The sequence below is a fragment of the Eumetopias jubatus genome, unplaced genomic scaffold, assembly GCF_037043125.1.
Source record: "Eumetopias jubatus isolate StellerSeaLion01/CBP00866 unplaced genomic scaffold, mEumJub1_p1.0 scaffold_13, whole genome shotgun sequence".
NCBI classification, from domain to species: domain Eukaryota; kingdom Metazoa; phylum Chordata; class Mammalia; order Carnivora; family Otariidae; genus Eumetopias; species Eumetopias jubatus.
Genome location: NW_028274819.1, coordinates 40,023,938 through 40,045,501, shown reverse-complemented (window position 1 = coordinate 40,045,501; position 21,564 = coordinate 40,023,938). Strand labels below are relative to the sequence as shown.

Below are 21,564 nucleotides of genomic sequence, written 5' to 3'. Positions count from 1 at the left end.
CAACCCTGTTTTAGCTCTTGTTACCACATCCTTCTTACTCCTTCAAAGAATTAAGGCTCTAGTTTAGGCCGGGGAAAGGTAGGTGAAAGAGAGATACGTGATAGCTCTCTGCAAAATCCCAAGGGACACTACTCTGTGCAGGAGATATTACCAGAAGACAGTAGTAGTTCCAGAGCACAGAACGGTTCATTGGGGCCCGTTACAGGAGACAACAGGAGGATGTTCCAAGAGAACAAGTTTTTTGTCCTTTTTGCTTATGGCCTCAAAGAGGGTGGGCTTCTGGGGCAACTCAGGGCTGCTCTGCCCAACAGGCAGGGTACTATGATAATAATGATAATGATAATGATAACAATAATAATAATAGAGTTTAAAAATTTTTTACCATTATATTGTATTATGGTATTTATTATGGGAAAACCCAGCACTTTGTTGGATTTCGAGACACTTATTTTATGATTAAAACTATTTTTATAGAATAAGGGAGTCATAGTGTTTTCCGTTCCTTTCCAGTTTAGCTTTTAAAGGTCTTAATCCGGTTCGGTTTGGCAACAGATACATTAAGGAATAATTACAAAGGTGGTGTTAAGTGCTGGGCTAGAAAACGCCAGTGTTTTCTGGGGTCTGAGGTAGGAGAGCCCCATTGCCCCACTGGAGTTCCCAAGGGCAGGAACCTGAACAGTTTAGATGCCAGTTCCTTCAGTCCACAAAAGGGCGTGGAGAATGCAAGTGGGGGGCTCTTGCCCAATCTTTCCCTAGCCTGAGCAGTGAAACGCACATATTTTCTCTTTCGTATGAAGAAATCAGAGGCCCAGATGATGGCAGTGGCTCACTCAAGATCACAAAAGTGGGGAGTGGCAAATGTTTTAATAGTTAACATTTATTGACTCCTTACTATATGTCAAACACTGACTGAGGAGCTTTGCACGTTTTCTCTCTTAATTCTCCTGACAATCTGTGAAGTACCCTCGTTTTTCCCCATTTCACAGATGAGGAAGTAAAATAAGAGACTTTCACAAGGTTAGCTCGCTATCTATTAGCCAAGTCTGCATGTGCTCTCAGTAGGTGGTGGGGTGACTTTGGAATAACAGCCTGATCCTGGACCTGTGTGGGGGGCACGTTGAGGCGTGAAGGGCCGGTGTACGCCAACCCCGGCTAGCACTGCGCGGTCTTGGCCTGGGGCTGGAAGCACACGGCGGGGGCGGGCCAGGGGCGGGGCCTCCGACGCGCTGGTCCCCAGAAGCTTCAGCGGAAAGTCCCGCCCCCAGCCTAGGAGCGCAGGGATTGGCTCTCCCGAGGGCGATTGGCGGCCGCGGCGGAGGCGGGGCCACAAGCAGGAAGTGGGAGTAAAGGCGGCTCGAGGCGAGGTGGCCGGCAGGTTGCTGCGGCCACTTTGCCGTGTCGCCGCCGCCAGTGGCGAGATGGAGGGGCCGGGCCTGGGCTCGCAGGTGAGTGCGGCCGGGTGCTGGCCGTCTTGGGGCGGTGAGAGCGGCGGCGGCCGTGGGGAGAGGGAGGGCGTAGGTGTGAGGCGGCTCCCAAGAGGGGCCTCCGGGGGCGGAGGGGCCTGGGCTGGGAAGGAGGAAGCACGGAGACTCCGAGAATGATGCTGGGAATTCTCTCCGAGACGACCGGAAAGAAAAGGCGAGGACGTACGGGTGAGTGCCCTACGGGCCCTCCATCCTCCACGGTGGCCCAGGGCGCCCCCTGGGGCTGGTACCCTGGTGCCCAGTTAGGGACCGCTGAGGGGCCTGAAAGGGAGTGTGGCCCTTCCTAGGAGAGGTGTCAGGTGACACACCTGAGTTGGACCAGCCTGTCTTGACCTTGGCCTGGAATCCATGCAGTTCTCTTGATTTCTTTTTTTCGGTGGAGTTGCCTGGACACCTTCCTTCGCCCCACCCAGCCCTATTCTGGTTCTTGCTCCCACTTCTTGCCTACTCCAAAGAACTGAGGCTGTTAGTTTAGGCTGGGGAAAAGGTGGGTGGAAAGAGGTACGTGATAGCTCTCTGCAGAACCCCAAAAGACGCTATTCTGTGGAGGAGATACTACCAGAAGCCAGATGTAGTTCCAGAGAAGAGAACGGGCCAGTGGGGGACGTTACAGGAGATAACAGGAGGACGTTCCGAGAGAAAAAGATATTTGTCTTTTTTGCTTATGGCCCTCTTCCAGTTCCTAGAGTGCTGACAGGCATATTGTAGCTGTTCACTTAATATTTGTTGAATAAATGAAGAATATCCAGATTCTGCCAACATGTAGTGAGTGCTTAGCTTATGCCAGCTGCTTTTATATGCATTATTTTATTACGGAATTGAAGCATCCTTGAGATGATATGATCTCCTTTTTACTGGTGGGAAAACTGAAGCTGTCTCCAGTTGGAGTGAGTTAGGTAGATTTTCTGTCCTTAATGGGATCCAAGCAGTTTGAGATGACTGGATGAGTTAGCTTCTAAAAAAAAAGTCTTTCCATTCCTTAGAGTGTTTCTCATGCTTCCCCATTCCTGTCCTTTCAACAGTCTGATATAGGTTTAAGAGAAAGAATAAAATGTGGAGAATTTAAGTTGTTCTTATCATATTAGGTATTCTAGCACTTTGACAGAAAAAAAGATTGCCAGCTGACTGGATTTTACAAAAGGGTGTAGAATCTTCACATGCAAACTATGTCTTGTTCTTTTTCTCAGAGTATCTCAAGGAAAAGTTGATAGGAGTAACTATCATATCTTAATTGCTGCCACTCATTTTCAAAAGCCTTCAAGTACTTAAAGTCCACTCCCTCATGCTGAAGGGAAGATATCCCTGCCCAAATTTCATGACAGATGGAGGAAGAGAATGATTCAGAGGTTGAAATTAATGGGGCAAGGTAGAGTAGTCATTGTTCATAATAATTGTTGTTGTTAATAATAATAATTGTTTTTCAGTAATAAAGATTTCACCTGTATATGGTGCTCTTCAGTTTGCAAAATATTTCCCTATTCTTGATCACTCTGACCCTGTGAGTTGGGGAGAGATTGTTATTCTAGTCATTTGTTTAAAGTCAAATAGCTGCTAAGTGGTCGAGCCAAGACTTCATTCTCCTAGGTGTTGGGCACTGTTACAGGTGCTAGAGATAAATCAGTGAATATAACAGATAAAAACATTCCTGCTCTGGTTGAATTTGGTTCTTCTGATTCCAATTTCAGTGTTGTTGGGTTTTGCTGGAATTTGCTATGTCATCTGTCCCCTTGTTTCCTCTCTGACCTCATTTCTTTTTACTACTTTCTTGTTTGCGTAATCAGCCCCAGCCACACTGGCCTTAAGACCTTTGTACTTACTCTTCAACTCTGTCTGGAGTACTCTTTCCTCGAATACCCACAGGGCTTATTCCCCCACCACTTTAAGGTTTTGACACAAATGTCACCTCAGTGCGGCAACCTCTTCTCCTCATTACCACTACCAGCAACATTTCCTAGTCTCTTTTCTTCTTTTATATTTCTCCTCAACAATTAATACCATTTAACATACTTCTTTGTTTTGTTTGTTGTCTCTTTCCTTCCACTGAATGTAAATTCTATGAGGGCAGTGATTTTTTTTTGTCAGTTGTGTTGACTGCTGTGTGCCTAGCTTCTAGAACAGTGCCTAGCACTGGTGGGTACTCTGTAAACAATTGTCCAATGAATGAACGTGGAAACAGAACTCTGGCACTTCTGTTAATGTCCTGAGAAATTTTAATGGTTATCTATTGGATCTCTCTTTGTTTTATTTGATAATCTGGCACGATAGTGACCCTCATAAGGGTTTGAATATGATTTTTTAGATCTTGGGTTTCTCTTCAATTAATGCCCACTGTAACTTTAACAGTACTTATTTACTATTTAGAAAAAATAATATGATTCATGATATCTCTGTGTGAAAAATATTGTGTGATCCCTTATCTCTTAAAATTGTTCTGGTTGTCTTTCTTTCTTTTTTTAAGTGTTCTGGTTTTCTGTCGCTGTGTAAAAACTACCCCAAAACATAGTGGTGTAACACAGCCATTGTCATGTTCATGGACTGTGTGTCAGGAATTTGGACAGGGCATAGCAGGGATGGTTTGTTTCTGCTCCACTGTGTCTGGAGCCTTTGCTAGAAAGACTCATAACCTGGGATACCTAATAGTTGGGGTTGGTATCATCTGATCATGTCTTCACTCACTTATCTGGCAGTTGATGTTGACTTTTAGCAGGGACACCTACATGTGGCCCCGGGCCTCTGCGCAGCATAGTAGCTACGTTCCAAGAGTGAGCATCTCAAGAAACAGAAAGAGGAAGCTGCCAGTTTCTCAGTCCTGGGCCTGCAAACTGGTGGAACATCACTTGTGGTATTTTATTAGTGAGGCAGTCACAGAGCTCAGATTTGAGAGGAAGGGACACAGACCCTCTCCTTTCAATGGAGAAGTATCAAAGAATTTAGGGACTCTATTGTAAAAATCACCACAGATGTATCCATATCTCTCTTACATAGTTTTCATAATATCTTGTTCTCCCCTGTGAAGGAGGGTGTTCAGCTAGCTACATGTTTCTTTCTTGGTATCCTTTTTACTTTTTTTTGAATCTTGCCTGTTGTGTTCACTGTCATATCCCGTGTCTAGAGCAGTGCCTGGCACATAGAGGGCATTCAGTAAATATCTCATGAATGAATGAATGAATTGCAGCAGGAATTGTGTCTTATTCCCTAATTACCTCATACAGATCTTCATCGAGTTACATTGGGGTTACATCCAATAAACCCGTCATAAGTTGAGAATGCATTTAATACACCTAACCTACTGAACATCATAGCTTAGCCTAGCCCACCTTAAACACGTTCAGAACACTTTAAATGAGCCTATAGTTGGGTAAAATCATCTAACACAAAGCTATTTTATAATAAAGTATTTAATATCTCATGTAATTTATTGAACACAGTATTGAAAGTGAAAGAGAATGGTTGTATTTGGGTACACAATGTTCGGAAGTCTTTGTCAGTGCACATTTCAATAATGACTGTTGTAACAGCTCCTCTTAGACCCATACAGCATTAACGTGGAAGGAACTTTATAGCTATATTAACCTGCTCCTTCCATTTTAGAAATGTAAAAACTGAAGCCAAAAATAGGGTAGATGATTAGCCGCCATCATTCAGGCAGCATGAAATCTGAGACTTTGGCTTTGTTCTCAAGGGGTTTGCATTTCAACATGGTAAAAATGAAACAACTAGAGAATACTAAAAAAATAAATAAAAAATAAAGGGTTTTTTTTGGTAACTGGAGAGTAATTTCTAAGAAGGATTTTTTAGTATCTTGACATAAACTTTGCTTCAGTCTTGGCGACGGGAACATATGGTTGTTTTCTTAAACATCTTTATGTGACTGTCTCCAAAGCTGACCTCCCAAAAGCAGGTCATTCCTTTTCTCACCTGTAGCTCTTGTAAAATTTTGTGAGGGTGTGATACCTAGAGCAAAGGAGAGAACGTAGAGCTGTGGTCTCTAAGCTGTTTTGATCATGCGTTCCAATCAGTAAAACAGTTTTGAGCTTGTACCCCTAGAGTAAAACCTTACCATAATGTGAATGGGATCCCAAATTTTCATTTTTGTAAAGCATCATGTATTGTGAGATTAATGGATGATAAATGAAGGCTGTGCTATAAGCTGGCCGGGAGCTTGGCTCCAGACGCACAGTCCAAATCACCCAGGTACTGACTGCAGTTTGTCATCACTTGTTGGCAATTGATCACTCTAACTTACACACTGATGGGATGATTTTGTGTCATGTGGTTGGCTGGGACTTAAAAAAGTTCAGCTTCCATCCATTTGAGGTACGTGGGGGCTGGGGATAGGAGCCACTTGCCGAATTTGTATCATGACAGGGCATGTTATTGTAAGATTTGGCAGTATGTTTCTAAATTATATTCATTGATTGATAGCTCAATATATACTAGTGGTAAGGTTTTGAATTAAAGATAAATAGAAACCTCTTTCAAATTAGCCTTTTTTTTGATAATTTTGATTTTTTTTTGGAGGGAGGCTGGTTTTTTGTTAGATCACATTAAATTGTTTTTGTTTTTACTTCAGGTGATACTGAAGATACTATGCATAGACATGTCAGCTTTGCCATTTTCTTGTTTGCTTGGACTTATGCTATTATTACTGTCCTACTTCATGGCTTCTTTGTAGGAATCGGTTTAAGCCACTTGCTTATTTTGGGAGGGGTAACTTAGTTAAAGTTAGATAATTTCACTTGAAAATTAACTTACCCTCATGTATACTGCAGTATGCTGAAGGTCCCCCTGTCAAGCCCTCTGGGTGGTAGAACTTTTACTCTGCCCCCAGGTCACCTTGTAAACAGACTGTAAGGAGTGACTCGCTTGGCAAACAAATTGAGAGACGCTGGCAGTGCTAAAATTAGTAAAGCTTAAAGAACTGGATTTGTAAATTTTTGTGATGTTCCCCCCCCTTTTTTTTAAAGATAAAAGTCATTATAATAGAAGCTTTAATATGTTCTTCCATTACCCAATGGGTCACTGCATATATGGCCTTGAGTGACCTTGCCTGGCTTTGGAGACCACTGACTTCGAAAACAGGCTTTGAGTTTGTATATAATTTTTTAGGTTTTACTCTGATTTGGATTTCGGCAAAAAATGATGATGTGAACAGAAGGTACCTCCTGTTCTTTAGTCTTTACCACCCATTTTTGCCCTTAATCACATGTTGCCTTCCATTATCATTTTACTCTGTTTGTCTCTGTTGGATTCTGTTAGACTCAGACTCCTGGAGGATAGACACCCATGACTTTCGTGCTTCTAGCATAACACTTTGTACGCCGTAAATACACAATAATTAACTGCTGAAAAAACAAATGCTCCTAATTGTGGATATTCTTTACATTGAAAGATGTAATCTTCAACTTTCTACATGAGAAATGAAGCTGATGTCCTTAATGCTTTAAGGCATTATGAGAAGCAACAAATTGGTATCTGTGGAATGCGTCAATTTTCTGTGATGAAAAATCTGTTTAAAAACAAAGGGTTAATCTTCTTAACATAACAAATGGGAAAAGATATACCATCCAACTAGGAAAAGAGTAGACTATGAAAAAGGAGTCCACGAAAGAAAAATATGAGAGCCAGTAAACGTAACAAACACACTCAGATTCATTAGCAACTAGGGGCATGCAGATGAAAAACAAGATGCCATTTTTTAGCCATTGGACTGGCAAGACTGTAACATGACTGAGAATGTTCAGTTATGGAAAGGTTTGTAGGGAAAAAAGAACATTTACATCCTTGCTGTTTGGTGTGTGAAATGGGGAAAGTAGTTGCTCAGTATCTATTTACGTTTAAATGCATATATTTCCTGACCTAGCAGTCCTCCTTTGGGGAATCAATGCTGTAGAATGGACAGGGATTCACTGTAGCATTCTTTATAGAAGTGAAGGCTGAAATCAGCCTGCATCTCTGGAGCAGCACCAGGTAGAGGGGCGCTGACCCCCCCCCACAGTTAAAAAATCCCGTGTGTAGCTTCTCCCTAAAAACTCAACTAATACCTGCTTTTGACCAGAAGCCTTACTGATAACATCAAGAGTTGATTAACACATATTTTATATGTTATATGTATTATATTCTGTATTCTTACAATAAAGTAAGCTAGAGAAAAGAAAATGTTAAGGAAATCATAAGGAAGAGAAAATACATTTCAGTACTACACTGTATTTATCAACAAACATCTGTGTGTATGTGGGCCCATGTAATTCAAACCCATGTTGTTCAAGGGTCAACTATATATACAATGGGGTGTAGGATACACCAAACTCCTAATAATAGTATCTCTATTGCTCCAAGATTGGAAGGAAAATAGTCTGGATTTGCTTACCCTTTGTTCACTTTTATATTGCTAGATCTTTAAAATGGATGTGAATCAAAATTAAAAAAATTAATGTTGATGTAAAAAGTAGATTGATCACTCTGTCAATTTTAACTCCCATCTCCTATGTACTGACACTCTAACTGATTTAAGTTCAGGACTACCCAGACCTTTATTAAAAAATAGGTTGTCTTTGATCCTCAAGGTAGAAATTTAAGAATTAAAAAAAAAGAAGTTGAATTGTCACAAGAGGTGGGGGGAATGACCTTAAATTATAGTAATTCTGAGTATAGTTCAACTCTTGCTCAGCAGCTAGTCTTTTTTCCAGTTGGATATAATTATAATTGCTGTGATATGATGAAAAGAATCCTAAAGTAATGTTCTTATTTATGTTTTAATCTAACTACCTATATGTTTATTTTTAGCTGTGTGTGAGTATGCTTGTGTGTAAAGATTGTCAAGTAGGGGGGAGGTTGAATTCACCAGATAAAGCAGAACTTACCTATTCAAAAGAGCATTTGTGGTTCTGGTTCTGAGTAAGATGGAGTAAGCACCCTCCACCCTGCCTATCCCACTGAAGGCACTGGGCAGAATATAAGTAGCAGCTATTTAAGGATTCTGGAAAGTAAATTGTAACAGGGAGATTGGGGGGAAAGACCAGAATTCAAGAAACCACTGAACCAGGAGCTAATTTACGTTTTTTTGTTTTGTTTTTTTTCCCACTGGGTCCCCTTCCCTGTTCCCCACCATGCCTGAACTTGAACCATGGAGTTGAGCATCAGTGCAGACAGAGCGCTCCAGGAGAAGCCCTCTAGTTCAAGTTCAAGGGACAAGAAGGAGGTCTGGCAACACAGGCTCCTGAAACTCTGTGGGAGGAGAACTTCCTCTTTGAACAGAGGAGTTGTGGCGCCAAGACAGCTGTTCTTAGAAGTGACACCCAAAGCATGATCCATAAAAGAAAAAAATTGCTAAATTGGACTTCATCAAAATTGAAAATTTGGGACTTTTAAGAAATGGGAAGATAAGGTATAGGCTGGGAGAAAATGTTTGCAAATTTAGACACAAGAGGACTTGTGTCTGGAATGTATAATGTTAAGAACTCTCAAAACTTAACAGTAAGAAAACAAACAGCCCAATTAAAAAATGGGTAAAAGACAATTCACCAAAGAAGATATACAGATGGCAAATAAGCACATGAGAAGATACTCAACTTCAGCTATTAAGGATATGCAAATTAAGACCGGCATGAGCTACCGCTACTTATCTATTATACTGACCATACCAGATGCCAGTGAGCATGGAGAGCAGTTGGAACTCTCCTACGTGGCTAGCGGCAATGCAAAGTGGTACAGGCACTCTGGAAAATAGTTTGGCGACTTCTTATAAATTCAACATATACTCACCAGATGGCCAAGCAGTCTCACTCTTAGAGAAGCAAAAACATATGTTCATACAAAAGCTTTGTACATGAATGTTTATAGCAGCTCTACTTAAAATTGCCAAAAGCTGGAAACAACTTGCCTGGGTTGTTTGAATGGATAAGCTGTGATACATTCATATTATGGAATACTATGCAGCAGGGAAATAACTATGAATAACCCAGAACCACTTGAATGAGTCTCAAAAAGCTTATGTTAAGTGAAAGAAACCAGTCTTAGAAGATTATATGCTGTATAATTCCATTATATGACACTCTGGGAAAGATGAAACTAGTGATGAAGAACATATCGGTGATTGCCAGGAGTTGAGGTATGGGGAGGGTGTGACCACAAAGCAGTATCCCAGCAGAGTTTCTTGAGGTGTTGGAACTGTCCTGTATCTTGATTTTGGTGGTGGTTATACAATTCTACACGCAATGTGTTAAAATTCATAGAACTACATACCAAAAAGTCAATTTTATTGTAAGTTAACTTAAAAGAAGAAAAAAGCATTTGCCCCTTCAGTAAACCCATTGAGGGGCTGTAGACTTATTTCAGTAAAACTATCATTTCTTAAACCTTTTTTGGAACTCCTGGGGAATTGACTTAGGCACATTATTTTAAATATCTTCAACTTTTCTATTCCTAATGTGTATCCTTTGAGGATGTTTTGTTTTTGTTTTGTCTGTAAACAGTGAAAAGCTGTTCAGAGAGACAGGTCTGATGAATAAGGTGGGTGAAGGCTGGGTAACAACTTAATGGTAAAGAACAAGAGGGAATGATTAATTAGCCAATTTCGATTTCTAGGAATGGTTTGCTAGATATTTGATGTGAACTTCCCCCCTTGAACTAAAAATGCTGGGTATGGTATTTTATTTTATTATTATTTTTTAAGGATTTTATTTATTTGAGAGAGAGAGTGCGCGTGCGTGCGTGCATGCATGTGCATGAGTGGGGGGAGGAGCAGAGGGAGAGGGAGATCTGAGAGAATTCCAAGCCGACTCCCTGCTGAGTGCAGAGCCCAGCCTTATGCAGGGCTCCATCTCAAGACCCTGAGATCCTGACCTGAGTGGAAATCAAGAGTCGGATGCTTAACAGACTGAGACACCCAGGTGCCCCAGTATTTTATATTTTATATTTTTGATGCTATTGTAAATTTTATCAAAGATTCCTTAGGTCTCCTATATGTGATCATGTTGTCTACAAATAAAGATGGACTTGCTTCTTTTCTAATCCATATGCATTTTGCTTCTGTTCCTTACTCTATTCTGTCTAGGACTTCAGTACAATGTTGATTAGAAGCTGGGCGCCTGGCTGCCTTGGTCCTTGGTGCATGGGACTTGATCTCAGGGGTGTGAGTTTGAGCCCCACGTTGGGCAGAGAGAGAGCCTACTTTAAAAAAGTGGTGATAGTGAGCATCCTTGCCTTGTTTTCAGTCTTTAGAGTTAAAGCATGCAGTCTTTTGTCATGAAGTGTGTGGTAGCTGTAGATTTCTTACAGTGTACCTGTTTATCAGGTTGAAGAAGTTTCCTTCTTTCCCTGGTGTGCCGAGAATCTTTATCCAAGAGTTTTTATTATGCATGGGTGTTGCATTTTGTCAATTGCTTTATTCTACTGAAATGTGTATATGCTTTTTTCCCCTTTATTCTGTTAATATGGGGAGTCACTTGATTTGCTTTAAAGTGATTAAGCTTGGTCGTAATATATATTATTCTTTTTACATATTACTTGGTACACTTTGCTAATATTTTGTTTAAGGATATTTGTATCTATGTTTATGAAGGATATTGAATCTGTAGTTACTTTTTTGTTTTGTTTTTTTACTTGTAATGTCTGTTGATTTTAGTATCAGGATAATGCTGCTTCCTAAAATGAGCTGAGAACATTTCCTATAATTTCTGAAGGAGTTGGTATCCTTTCTTTAAGTATTTTGATAGAGTTCAGCAGTTAAAGGTTATATGGGGTTGGGGTTATTTTGTTTTGTTTTTTTTAATGGAAAGTTTTAAAATTATTCAATTTCTTTAATAGCGAGAGTGCTACTCATGTCTTTTTAAGCCCGTTTTGATAACTTGTGACTTTTGAGGTATTTGTGCATTCATTCCATCTAGGTTGAATTTATTGACATAAAAGGTATTCACAGTATTGCCTTATTACCCTTTTAATTTTCATAGGCTCTTGTAGTGTTAGCCCCTTTTTAAGCTTGCTATTTGTCAATGACATCTTCTTTCTTGATCAGTTTGACTAGAGGTTTATCAATTTTATTGATTTATTCTTTACAAAGAGCAAGTTTTTGTTTTCAGTGATTTTCTACATTGTTTTTCTGATATTTCATGAATTTCTTCTGTCTTTGTTTACTGCTTTCTTCATTCTATGTTGGTTTTTTAAAAAGATTTTATTTATTTGAGAGAGAGAGCATGAGGCGGGGGGGCGGTCAGAGGGAGAAGCTGACTCCTGCTGAGCAGGGAGCCCGATGCGGGACTCGTCCAGAATCACAACCTGAGTGGAAGGCAATTGCTTAACCAACTGAGCCACCCAGGTGCCCCCGTCTACGTTGATTTTAATTTTCTTTCTCTAGATTATTATCTTTTTTTTTTTTGAAGACTTTGTCAGAGAGAGAGTGAACACACACACAAATGGTGGGTGGGGGGCATAGAGGGGGAGGGAGAGAGGGAGAGCATCTCCAGCAGACTCTGCACTGAGCATGGAGCCTGGCGTGGGGCTCGATATCATGACCCTGAGATCATGACCTGAGCCAGTTTGACACTTAACTAACTGAGCCACCCAGGTGCCCCTCTTTCTCTAGATTCTTTTCTTTTTTTTTATTAAGATTTTATTTATTTATTTGACAGAGAGTTAGCGAGAACAGGAACATAAGCAGGGGGAGTGGGAGAGGGAGAGGCAGGCTTCCCGCTGAGCAGGAAGCCCGATGCAGGAGATGCAGGACTCGATCCCAGGACCCTGGGGCCATGACCTGAACCGAAGGCAGACGCTGAACGACTGAGCCACCCAGGAGCCCCATGTATGCTTTTATATTTAAAGCAAGTTTCTTGTAAACAACCTATAGTTGTAGTATTTTTGTTTTGTTTTTTAAAATCCACTCTGGCAATCTGTGTATTTTTTTTTTTTAGATCATTTGCACTTAACATGATTATCAATATAGTGATTAGGTGAAAATATATCACCTCTATGTTTTTCTTTTTCTTTTTCTTCTCTGTTCTTTGTTCCTTTTTTCCTTGCCTTTTTCTTTTCTTTTTTTTTTTTAAGATTTATTTATTTATTTATTTGACAGAGAGAGAGAGACAGCGAAGAGGGAACACAAGCAGGGGGAGTGGGAGAGGGAGAAGCAGGCTTCCCGCTGAGCAGGGATCCCGATGCGGGGCTCGGTCTCAGGACCCTGGGATCATGACCTGAGCTGAAGTCAGATGCTTAACTGACTGAGCCACCCAGGGGCCCCATATTTTTGTTTTGTTTCTTTTAAGATTTTATTTATTTATTTTAGAGAGAGCACAAACAGGGGTGGGGAGGAGAGGGAGAAGCAGACTCCCTGCTGAGCAGGGAGCCTGATGTGGGGCTCTATCCCAGGACCCTGGGATCATGACCTGAGCCGAAGTCAGGTGCTTAACTGACTGAGCCACCCAGACACCCCTTTTCTTGCCTTTTTAAAAAATATTAATTGGGTGTCTTTAGCATTTTATTTTGTCTCTGCTCTTGGCTTATTACTTATGCCTTTTTACAGGTTGCCCTTGGGTTAACATTATACACTTTACCTACCTGCAACTACTATTATAGTGTCTTATAACTATTATAGCATCTTTTACAAGTACACTTAAAAGTATGCTTCCATTTCTCTCCTTTCATCAAGAAATTAAAAAATGAGAAAAAGTCTGTTATGTTTACCCACATAGTTATACATATTTAAAGGTACTCTGTTCTGTTGTATTGTTTTAGATTGCCATCTGGTATTATTTTCATTTAAGCCTGAAGAACTTCTTTTATCATTTCTTTTAGTATAAGTTTGCTGGCAATTTTCTCATCTTTTATTTGTCTGAAAAAGTGTGTATTTCACCCCCAGTTTTGAAGAATAGTTTTGCTGGTGTTTCAGGTTTGCAATTCTCTCAGCTCTTTAAAGCTGTGTTTTGTGTTCTGGCTTGCCCTTACTGAGAAGAAGTCTGAATTCATTCTTATCTTTGTTCTTTTGAACATAATGTGTCTTTTTCCTTAGGCTGCTCTTAAAATTATCTCTTTGGCTTTGGCTTTTAGTGATTTGATTATAATATGCCGTTGTGTACAGTTTTGAGGTTTATCCTGCTTGGGTTTGTTGAGTTTCTAGGAGCTGTGGGTTTATAATTTTCACCAAATTTGGAAGATTTTGGCTATTGTTTGGTCCAAATATATATATATTTGATATATAATATATATATTAGGAAGCTTGCACGTGTGAGTCGGGGGTGGGAGGGGCAAAGGGGGAGGGAAAGAGAATAGGAGAATCTTAAGTAGGGGCGCCTGGGTGCCTCAGTCGTTAAGCGTCTGCCTTCTGCTCAGGTCATGATCCCAGGGTCCTGGGATCAAGCCCCGCATCTGGCTCCCTGCTCCCCGGAAGCCTGCCTCTCCCTCTCCCACTCCCCCTGCTTGTGTTCCCTCTCTCGCTGTGTCTCTCCCTATCAAATAAATAAATAAAATCTTAAAAAAAAAAATCTTAAGTAGGCTCCATGCTCAACAAGGAGCCCAACGTGGGGCTTGATCTCACGACCCTGAGATCATGACCTGAGCCCAGATCAAGAGTTGGATGCTTAACTGACTGAGACACCCAGGCGCCCCAGTCAAATATTTAAAAGCATTTCCTCCTCCTTTCCTGAGACTCCAGTTATACATATTCAAGAACTCGATTTATTGGGAGGTTAGGGGATATCCTTAGGGTGTGTCTGCCACAACTTCCCAAAGCAGAGGCCTGGTGACCTTCCCACTGTGTCAGTATCCATTACCCCCCCACCTGCTACAGGTCGTAAGGTCCATTTGTGCCTTTGCAGGTGACCTTTGTTTTATGACAAAATAATTTTCTCATAATGAGCATCTCATCTTAGTGAATAGAATTAAGATGAAAATCTTCCCTAGGATATACCTGTAAGACTGAAAGAAATTCTAATTTAATGACATAGATACAGTTGACAGTAGTAAATGCTTCCTTATGTAATTGAATGTGACATTAATTCTCCTACTATACTTTGTCAAAATTACTCTTATTCTTCAGTGCAGGAATCACGGCCATGGCCCCCACCCTCCAGGGTTTGGTCGACATGGAATCTGTGCATCTGAAAGCAAAGAACTTGCCAAAGCGAGAGAGGCTCTTCCTCTTATAGAGGACTCTAGTAACTGTGACATTGTAAAAGCTACTCAGTAAGTCTCCCCAATGTTTCATTTTATCCTGTGTTCTGTTGAATTATAATGACGTTTGTGCATTTCATGGCATCCCAGTGTATACCTTCCTCACTTCATACTTAAGCCCTAGCATGTTTGTCCTACCAACATCAGAGCACTTAATGCAGTGCACCCTTTTAGCTGTTGATTACCAGTCTCTCCCATTAAATCATGAGCAGCTTCTTAGCAAAAGCATGTCGTTTTTTTCCTTGTCATCCCAGGGCTTTTGCATAGTTCTTGTCATGTATCAGGTGCTGAATAAATCTTTGTTGAGTGAATGAATGAGATTATAAATGATACTAAAACTATGAGTTTGAAACACAAATCTGAGTTTTTAAAAACGTACTACAACCTAAATAGGTCAACAGAATGGAAAAATATCAGCTCACACATTTATGGATATTTTAAACAATTATTTATCGAGTAATTTCTATGTACCTATTGCACTGGGTGCACTGGAAGAAAGTCGGTAAAGTAAAATAGGTTTTCTGACCTCTTGAAGCAAATAGCGGGTTATTTGCTAGCACTGAAAATGAAAGTATGTTTTGAAAGTTTCCCCTTAAGATCTCCATAGGTGGGTATGTGCATTAAATCATTTCTAACATTTTCACCCTCACGGATCTCACTGTTCATTAACATCCACCCCACCTCTTGCCATTGAATGTATTTTGAAATATTTTGTCTCTCAGACTACATTAAATTGACTACTACATTTTCTTAGTAATCAAATACAAGTCTGCCCATCAGAGCTAATCAACTTATAATGAACTAATGTTATCACACCTAACTTGATATAATTTCTGTCAAAAGCAAAGCTGTTTGGTGATTAGCCTGTTAAGCCTTAACAGAGACTAATGTGTTATTTATGTTAAAAAATAATCGACGATTATTTGAGTATTCTAATTACTAATTTATATGAACTCTAGAGGCCCTTGGAGCTGCTACTTTAGGTGAATATTATTTGATATTATTTATATTCTTATTTTTATATGAAGGTAAGAGTGTTCTTAAGGTAAATCTTTGCTTTAATTAGCATAGAAGCATTTAAATGTTTATCTGCTGCCGGTAAAGCTCTGTTATGATAAATGTAAGAAATTAGGCTACAGTCACAGGGAATCTCAGTAAAAACTCCCATTTTACATCTTCCCTAAAATTTCCGTCAGGTCTTGGGCCTTCTTAAATGGTTGTGGGAGTATCATTAGGTGGTGTTTGGAAAAGGCAAAAGAGAGGTAGGATGCGTGTGTTCTCTAAATTACCAACATCTCATTAGTGTGTGCTCTTACATTTCTCACATAAAGGGAGTATTTCTTTTTCAGTAAAATGTTAAAGTTGACATTTAAAACTTGGAGAATATGAATACATGTATCATTATCAACAGTTCGCTCTCTTATTACTATTTTCACTTAGCATTGTTAAACAGGTATCTCTGTCTTAAAGAGTGCCATAAAGACAGACTGATAAGCACACACATTTTGGTAAGGCAGAAATTACTTAATCTAAAATGTGATTTTGACCCTTGAGGGCCTATTGAAACATTCGGGGCCCTCTAAATGAAAATAAGTCTCAAAGAAAGTGCTAAATGGTCTGTTGGGGACTTAATAGTTACTGTTAGAAAGAAAGAAAGCTAATCAGTGATTTAAAAAATTACTATCGCATTAAAGAGAGACATTTCTCATTCTGATAGTCCATTAAATAACCCTCTTCAATATTCCTCCAGTCCATCCCTCCTTTTCCATCTCTTAGTTTAGGTTCTCATTGCCTCTCACCTGTATATCTATACAAGAGTCACCCTCTTCTAATTAACTCCCATTCCACCACTCATGCGATCTTTCTTAAAACTCGGCGTGTGTGCTTTCCTCTTTAAAACCTTCAGTGGTTTCCCTTTGAGCTAAGAAGTCTAAACTCATAGCATGGCCTAGAAGGCCCACGCAGGCTTTGCCTTCCTCTTCTAGCCTCGTCTCTTGCACATTCCCTTCCTTTATGCTTAATGCTTCTGCCATGCTAACTTGCTTATATTTCTCTGAACACCGTGCAGTTTCACATCTCTGATTTTTGTCCAGGCTATTTCCACGGCCTCAGATACCCTTCCTTCAGCCTATGAGACAGCTCACATGTATCGTGCTTCATCTCCTTCAGGAAGGGCTAATCTTTCCTTTCTTTGCTGTGACTATACCATGTCTACATTGTATTGTTGAATTGATCCCGTTCCTACTTTGCTTTTAGTCTCTCTCCCTTATTAAGGGATAGGATTGTAGTCAGGGATCAGCACTATGCATTTCTGGCATATAGTAGAGGATAAAATGAAATTTATTGAAGGGAGGGGAAATGTGAATGTTGAAGTTTAGTTAAGAAGATCAAGTTCAACTCCAAGTGGGTTGGTCTGATCAGTTAGAAAATAGGGTTTACTTTCGTTGTTTACAAGGCTTAACAATATGCCCTCTGTGTACATCTTTGTTAATTACTGTATTTCTGTGTCAACTGAAAGACAGATTGGATAAAGATGTGATAAAAGGAAGAAATTTTGGTATTTGAAATTATTTTAATGGTATCAATTATGCTTTTTTTTTTTTTCTTATTTGAGATACGGGATTTTTGAACGTTGTAAAGAGTTGGTAGAAGCAGGATATGATGTCAGGCAACCTGACAAAGAAAATGTGTCGCTTCTTCATTGGGCTGCTATTAACAACAGGCTGGATCTTGTAAAGTAAGATGGGATATATGTGTGTTAATTAAGTGTGTGTTTGTTTTTCTAGACCTCTCTTCATTTGTCTTTTTCTTCAAGTACAAGTATGAATGTTGTACCATCTGTCATCTTTTATTGTGAATGAATACCTGAAACTTCATGCCATACACATCAGTTCATAGTGTTGAAAAGAACCTTAGTGATCGTCTATTTTTCTTAGAATAAATACATGAAAACAGAAATTGTAATAACCCTCTGTAAAAGCACTCAGTCCTACAGAAGTCTGAGATTCACACAGTAGCATCAAACAGATCCCTGGTGAAATATTCTCAGCAAAAACCTTGGAGTTTAAGAAAAGAAAAATGTACTAATGTTTAAAATATACTCAAATAAACACACTTTATATTCCCTGGCAAACTCCTTTTCTGTGGAAATAAACTAGATTATTTGGATAATATGATATATGAAGCATAACTTTAAAATAATGAGATTAATTCCTATAAACCACAGAAGAAAATAAGTCTCTTTACCTTATAGGTTTACCTGATACACTGTATCACACCTGTGACCCCGAAATAGAAAGCCAAATACTCAAAGTGTCTAACTTTTCTGAAAGGATTTTGAATGAATTTTTTACTACTTACTTTTAGAATTCAGTCCTGCCTAGTAATTCTAATTCTAAACTGTTAAAAGTGACATAATTCCACCTTTCGTCTTGCAAGTTAAGTAGAATGTCTGTATGATCCTAAATGTTTTGAATATAAACCGTTTTGAGAGTACTGAGTAATTAGAGTACGTGGAGAGTAGTTATTGTACGCTTGGTATGTCCGTTATAATGGAATGCTCCTGACAGCAGGAGTAATTATTGATATGCTGAGAATATTTCACCAGGGATCTGTTTGATGCTGTTGTGTGAATCTCAGACTTCTGTAGGTCTGCGTGCTTTTAGGGAGGGTTATTATAATTTCTGTTTTCATGTGTTTCTTACTAAGAAGAATTAATGTTTTCTTTCTCAGCATGAATTTTAAGTTTTAAATCTTATTTTCATTTATGTCTGTTTTTAATAGGTTTTATATTTCAAAAGGTGCTGTAGTAGATCAGTTGGGTGGAGATTTAAATTCGACTCCTCTTCACTGGGCCATCAGGTAAAGATTTCTTTGAACACTGAAATTGCTATTCAGAATCAAAGTGACTTAAGTTCATTTTCTGAATCTTGTAGACCAACACTTTCTTACAGAATTTTCTGTGATAATGGAAGTGTTCTGTTATGTGGTGTGGCCACTGGCCACATGTGAAATATGGTTAATGCAACTAAGGAAATGAATTTTTAATTTTATTTAATTTTAACTAATTGAATTTAAATAGCCACATGTGGCTAGTAACTACGTTATTGGAAACTTGTTACAGACCATTTGAAAGGCTTTCTTTCCCTTTTTTCCCCCACCTTCATTAAAAAAAAAAAAAATTACAGTTCTAAAGAGTTTCCAGAGACAGTGTTTTTCAGTGTTTAATTTAGGGTTCCATTATGATGCTAAAACTCAAATATGTGTATTATACTTTCTTATAATCAAAGTATCTTTTATATCTGATCACATGGATAAAGCGATAGTTCAGAGAATTGTAAACTCAGTTCTTTTTTTTCAAATTTTTATTTAAATTCTAGTTAGTTAACATACAGTGCAGTATTGGTTTCAGGAGTAGCATTCAGTGATTCATCACTTACATATAACACCCAGTACTCATTATAACAAGTGCTCTCCTTAATACCCATCTCGGTCAGTTCTTTTCTGTGGTATATATTGGCCATTTGAAGCTCAAGGTAACATGCTTGTCTTGATACTTAACAATTTCTTCATCTGTCATTTTAATCCCAGTCTCTGGTTGGTGGGGTTGGCGTGAACCCCAAACTAAAATGAATAATTGTTCATTTAAGAAAAGGAGTAGAGTCTTTTTTCCATAGCCAAGAATTTTGAAGAATTTAGGTTACCTCATCCCTTTTAAGCTAGCAAGGTACAATGCTTTACATGGAAAATGAGCCATATTCAAGTGTAAAAGTATGTAGTTCCTAAGAATAAATAATACTATCATGTATACCTGTAGTCTGTGAATGTTGTACTTCAGTGTATCTGGCTCATGATTATTTCTTGTTTTTAAAATAGCAACATAGCAACAGTGAGGGGCGCCTGGGTGGCTCAGTCGTGAAGTGTCTGTCTTCAGCTCAGGTCATGATCCCAGGGTTCTGGGATCGAGCCCTTGCAGGGCTCCCTGCTCCGCGGGAAGCTTGCTTCTCCCTCTCCTCCCCCCTCCCCCCGCTTGTGTTTCCTCTCTCTCTTTGTCTCTCTCTGTCAAATAAATAAATAAAATCTTAAAAAAACATTTTTAATAAAATAGCAACAGTGAAGTCTAAGTGGTTTTAAAGTTTTCATTTTGGGCATTAGTCATGTAGAATTGTTACTTCTATGTGGTAGCAACATAAGGTTTATAGTAGATTGGGAGGTTATTAAGTATATTACCAGCACTCAAGAAAGACTTTCCAGATAGCTCTAAGTTTGGAGCGTTAAAGTGAAATATGTTTAGAGAATCTCCAGTGTTTTAAAAGTCTGTTAGGAAATCCTCTTTATATTGAACCAAAATCTTTCATGTCTTAGGGGTATCAATTTCTCCCTGAAGTTTTTCTTTTTCTGCATGCTACAGAAAACAGTATAATTTTTATCCTCTATCTACAGACAAGGACATTTGCCTATGGTCATATTATTACTACAGTATGGAGCAGACCCCACTCTCATTGATGGGGAGGGCTTCAGCAGCATCCACCTGGCAGTATTATTTCAGCACATGCCCATTATAGCCTATCTCATCTCCAAAGGACAGGTACGTTTTGAAACCTATCTCATACTCCAGCTATTGTGAACCTGAAGAGATTGGGAGGATGGTTAGTAATAGTCTGTCCTCGTTTTTAAAGTAGACGTTATAGATATCCAGATACTCAAATATTAGCCTCAGTGAAGCTAGCTATTGAATGCTGCTTTTCTGGCTTCATTGGAGCAAAAAGGACAGGTTTTTAGCACAGTAACATATAATAGGTATTTTTGAAACTTGTAAGCCTACAATAGTTTTCCTTATGATCCCAGTAATTTGCAGAGTTTTTCAAAAACATGACTTTAAAAGCCTGTATTTTTCTTCTGGTTGAATGTAGAAATGGTAGTCAGATCACTAAATTAACCCATCATTTGCTTTCATTATTTGAGTCCAAATGGGAGACCAATTTGAATGTGTGCTTCTTATTGTTCTCTAAAGTAATTCCATGAAAAATGACTTGCCTTAAGAGGCCTCCATTTATGGCACAGGTTAAATTATAGGGTATTGGCGGTGGGAGTTTCACTGTCGGCTGTACTTGTCTGGGAAGTGCTTTCTGGTAGCAAAGTAGTTTATACATCAGCAGACTCGCCTGTAACAGGCATGGAAACGTGTTTGCACAAATTCTCTTGGAATGATTGTGTTCTTTTTAAATAAGCACTTTCTCTCAGACTTAGCCAGCTGAAGTAGAATAATTATAACCTCTTGGGTCTCATTTTGGGAAGACGTATGAGGAGGAGCCCTGTCTGCCTCTCTTTGGGCTCTTTCCCGAGTTGTATTCCTCCAGGGCCCAAAAGACTCTTCGGTAACTGAAACTCTTTCTTTGACTTGGATGGAACCATTATTGTGTGCCTCAAACCTGGGCCCATTTATTAAAAGGAGCATATCCTCGTGGAGATAGGGTTTCCTTTTTTCCCCCCCTATATTCTAAAAAATAGAAAATAATTTTTCACATTTTACTCTTTGAAACAGAAGTCCAAAAATACAGTGAGTTGCCTCAGAAAAGATGGATATTTCACTATCCCTTGTGTGTTTACATAAAGACTGGGTACCATTGTATAAGACACGGTAGTTTGAATTACTCTGTCAGTTAAGGTGTAACCTCAATGATTCCTAAGGTCTCTGCAGTCTCTTATATTTGATGGCCATTGTTAGCCTTCTCCCCCTTTCCTTAGCTCTCTTCCATTCACATTATACACTTTAAACCATATATTCAGATTTTCCCTTTAAGAATATTTTGTAGAAATCAATGGATTTTTACCCTATGGATGTGAAGCAGAACATTCTTTTGTTCAAATGATATTTGAACCCTTCTTGTAAACACAATGGTAATGTTGAATGTATTAG

At 39.2% G+C, this 21,564-nt stretch overlaps 1 protein-coding gene across 2 annotated transcripts in view; it reads left to right on the top strand.

The window, feature by feature from the left end:
- The first annotated feature begins 1,344 nt into the window (after positions 1–1,344).
- ZDHHC13 (zDHHC palmitoyltransferase 13) overlaps positions 1,345–21,564 on the top strand; it is a 47,636-nt gene continuing 27,416 nt past the window's right edge. Inside the window, exons 1-5 of one of the 2 annotated variants that reach the window (XM_088018099.1) lie at positions 1,345–1,445; positions 14,512–14,657; positions 17,260–17,382; positions 18,429–18,506; positions 20,088–20,232. In XM_088018099.1, coding sequence (XP_087874225.1) covers positions 1,419–1,445; positions 14,512–14,657; positions 17,260–17,382; positions 18,429–18,506; positions 20,088–20,232 — 519 coding nt within the window. In that variant the 5' untranslated portion in view covers positions 1,345–1,418. The remainder of the gene's footprint in view (positions 1,446–14,511; positions 14,658–17,259; positions 17,383–18,428; positions 18,507–20,087; positions 20,233–21,564) is intronic. The other variant, XM_088018100.1, reaches the window with a different exon arrangement.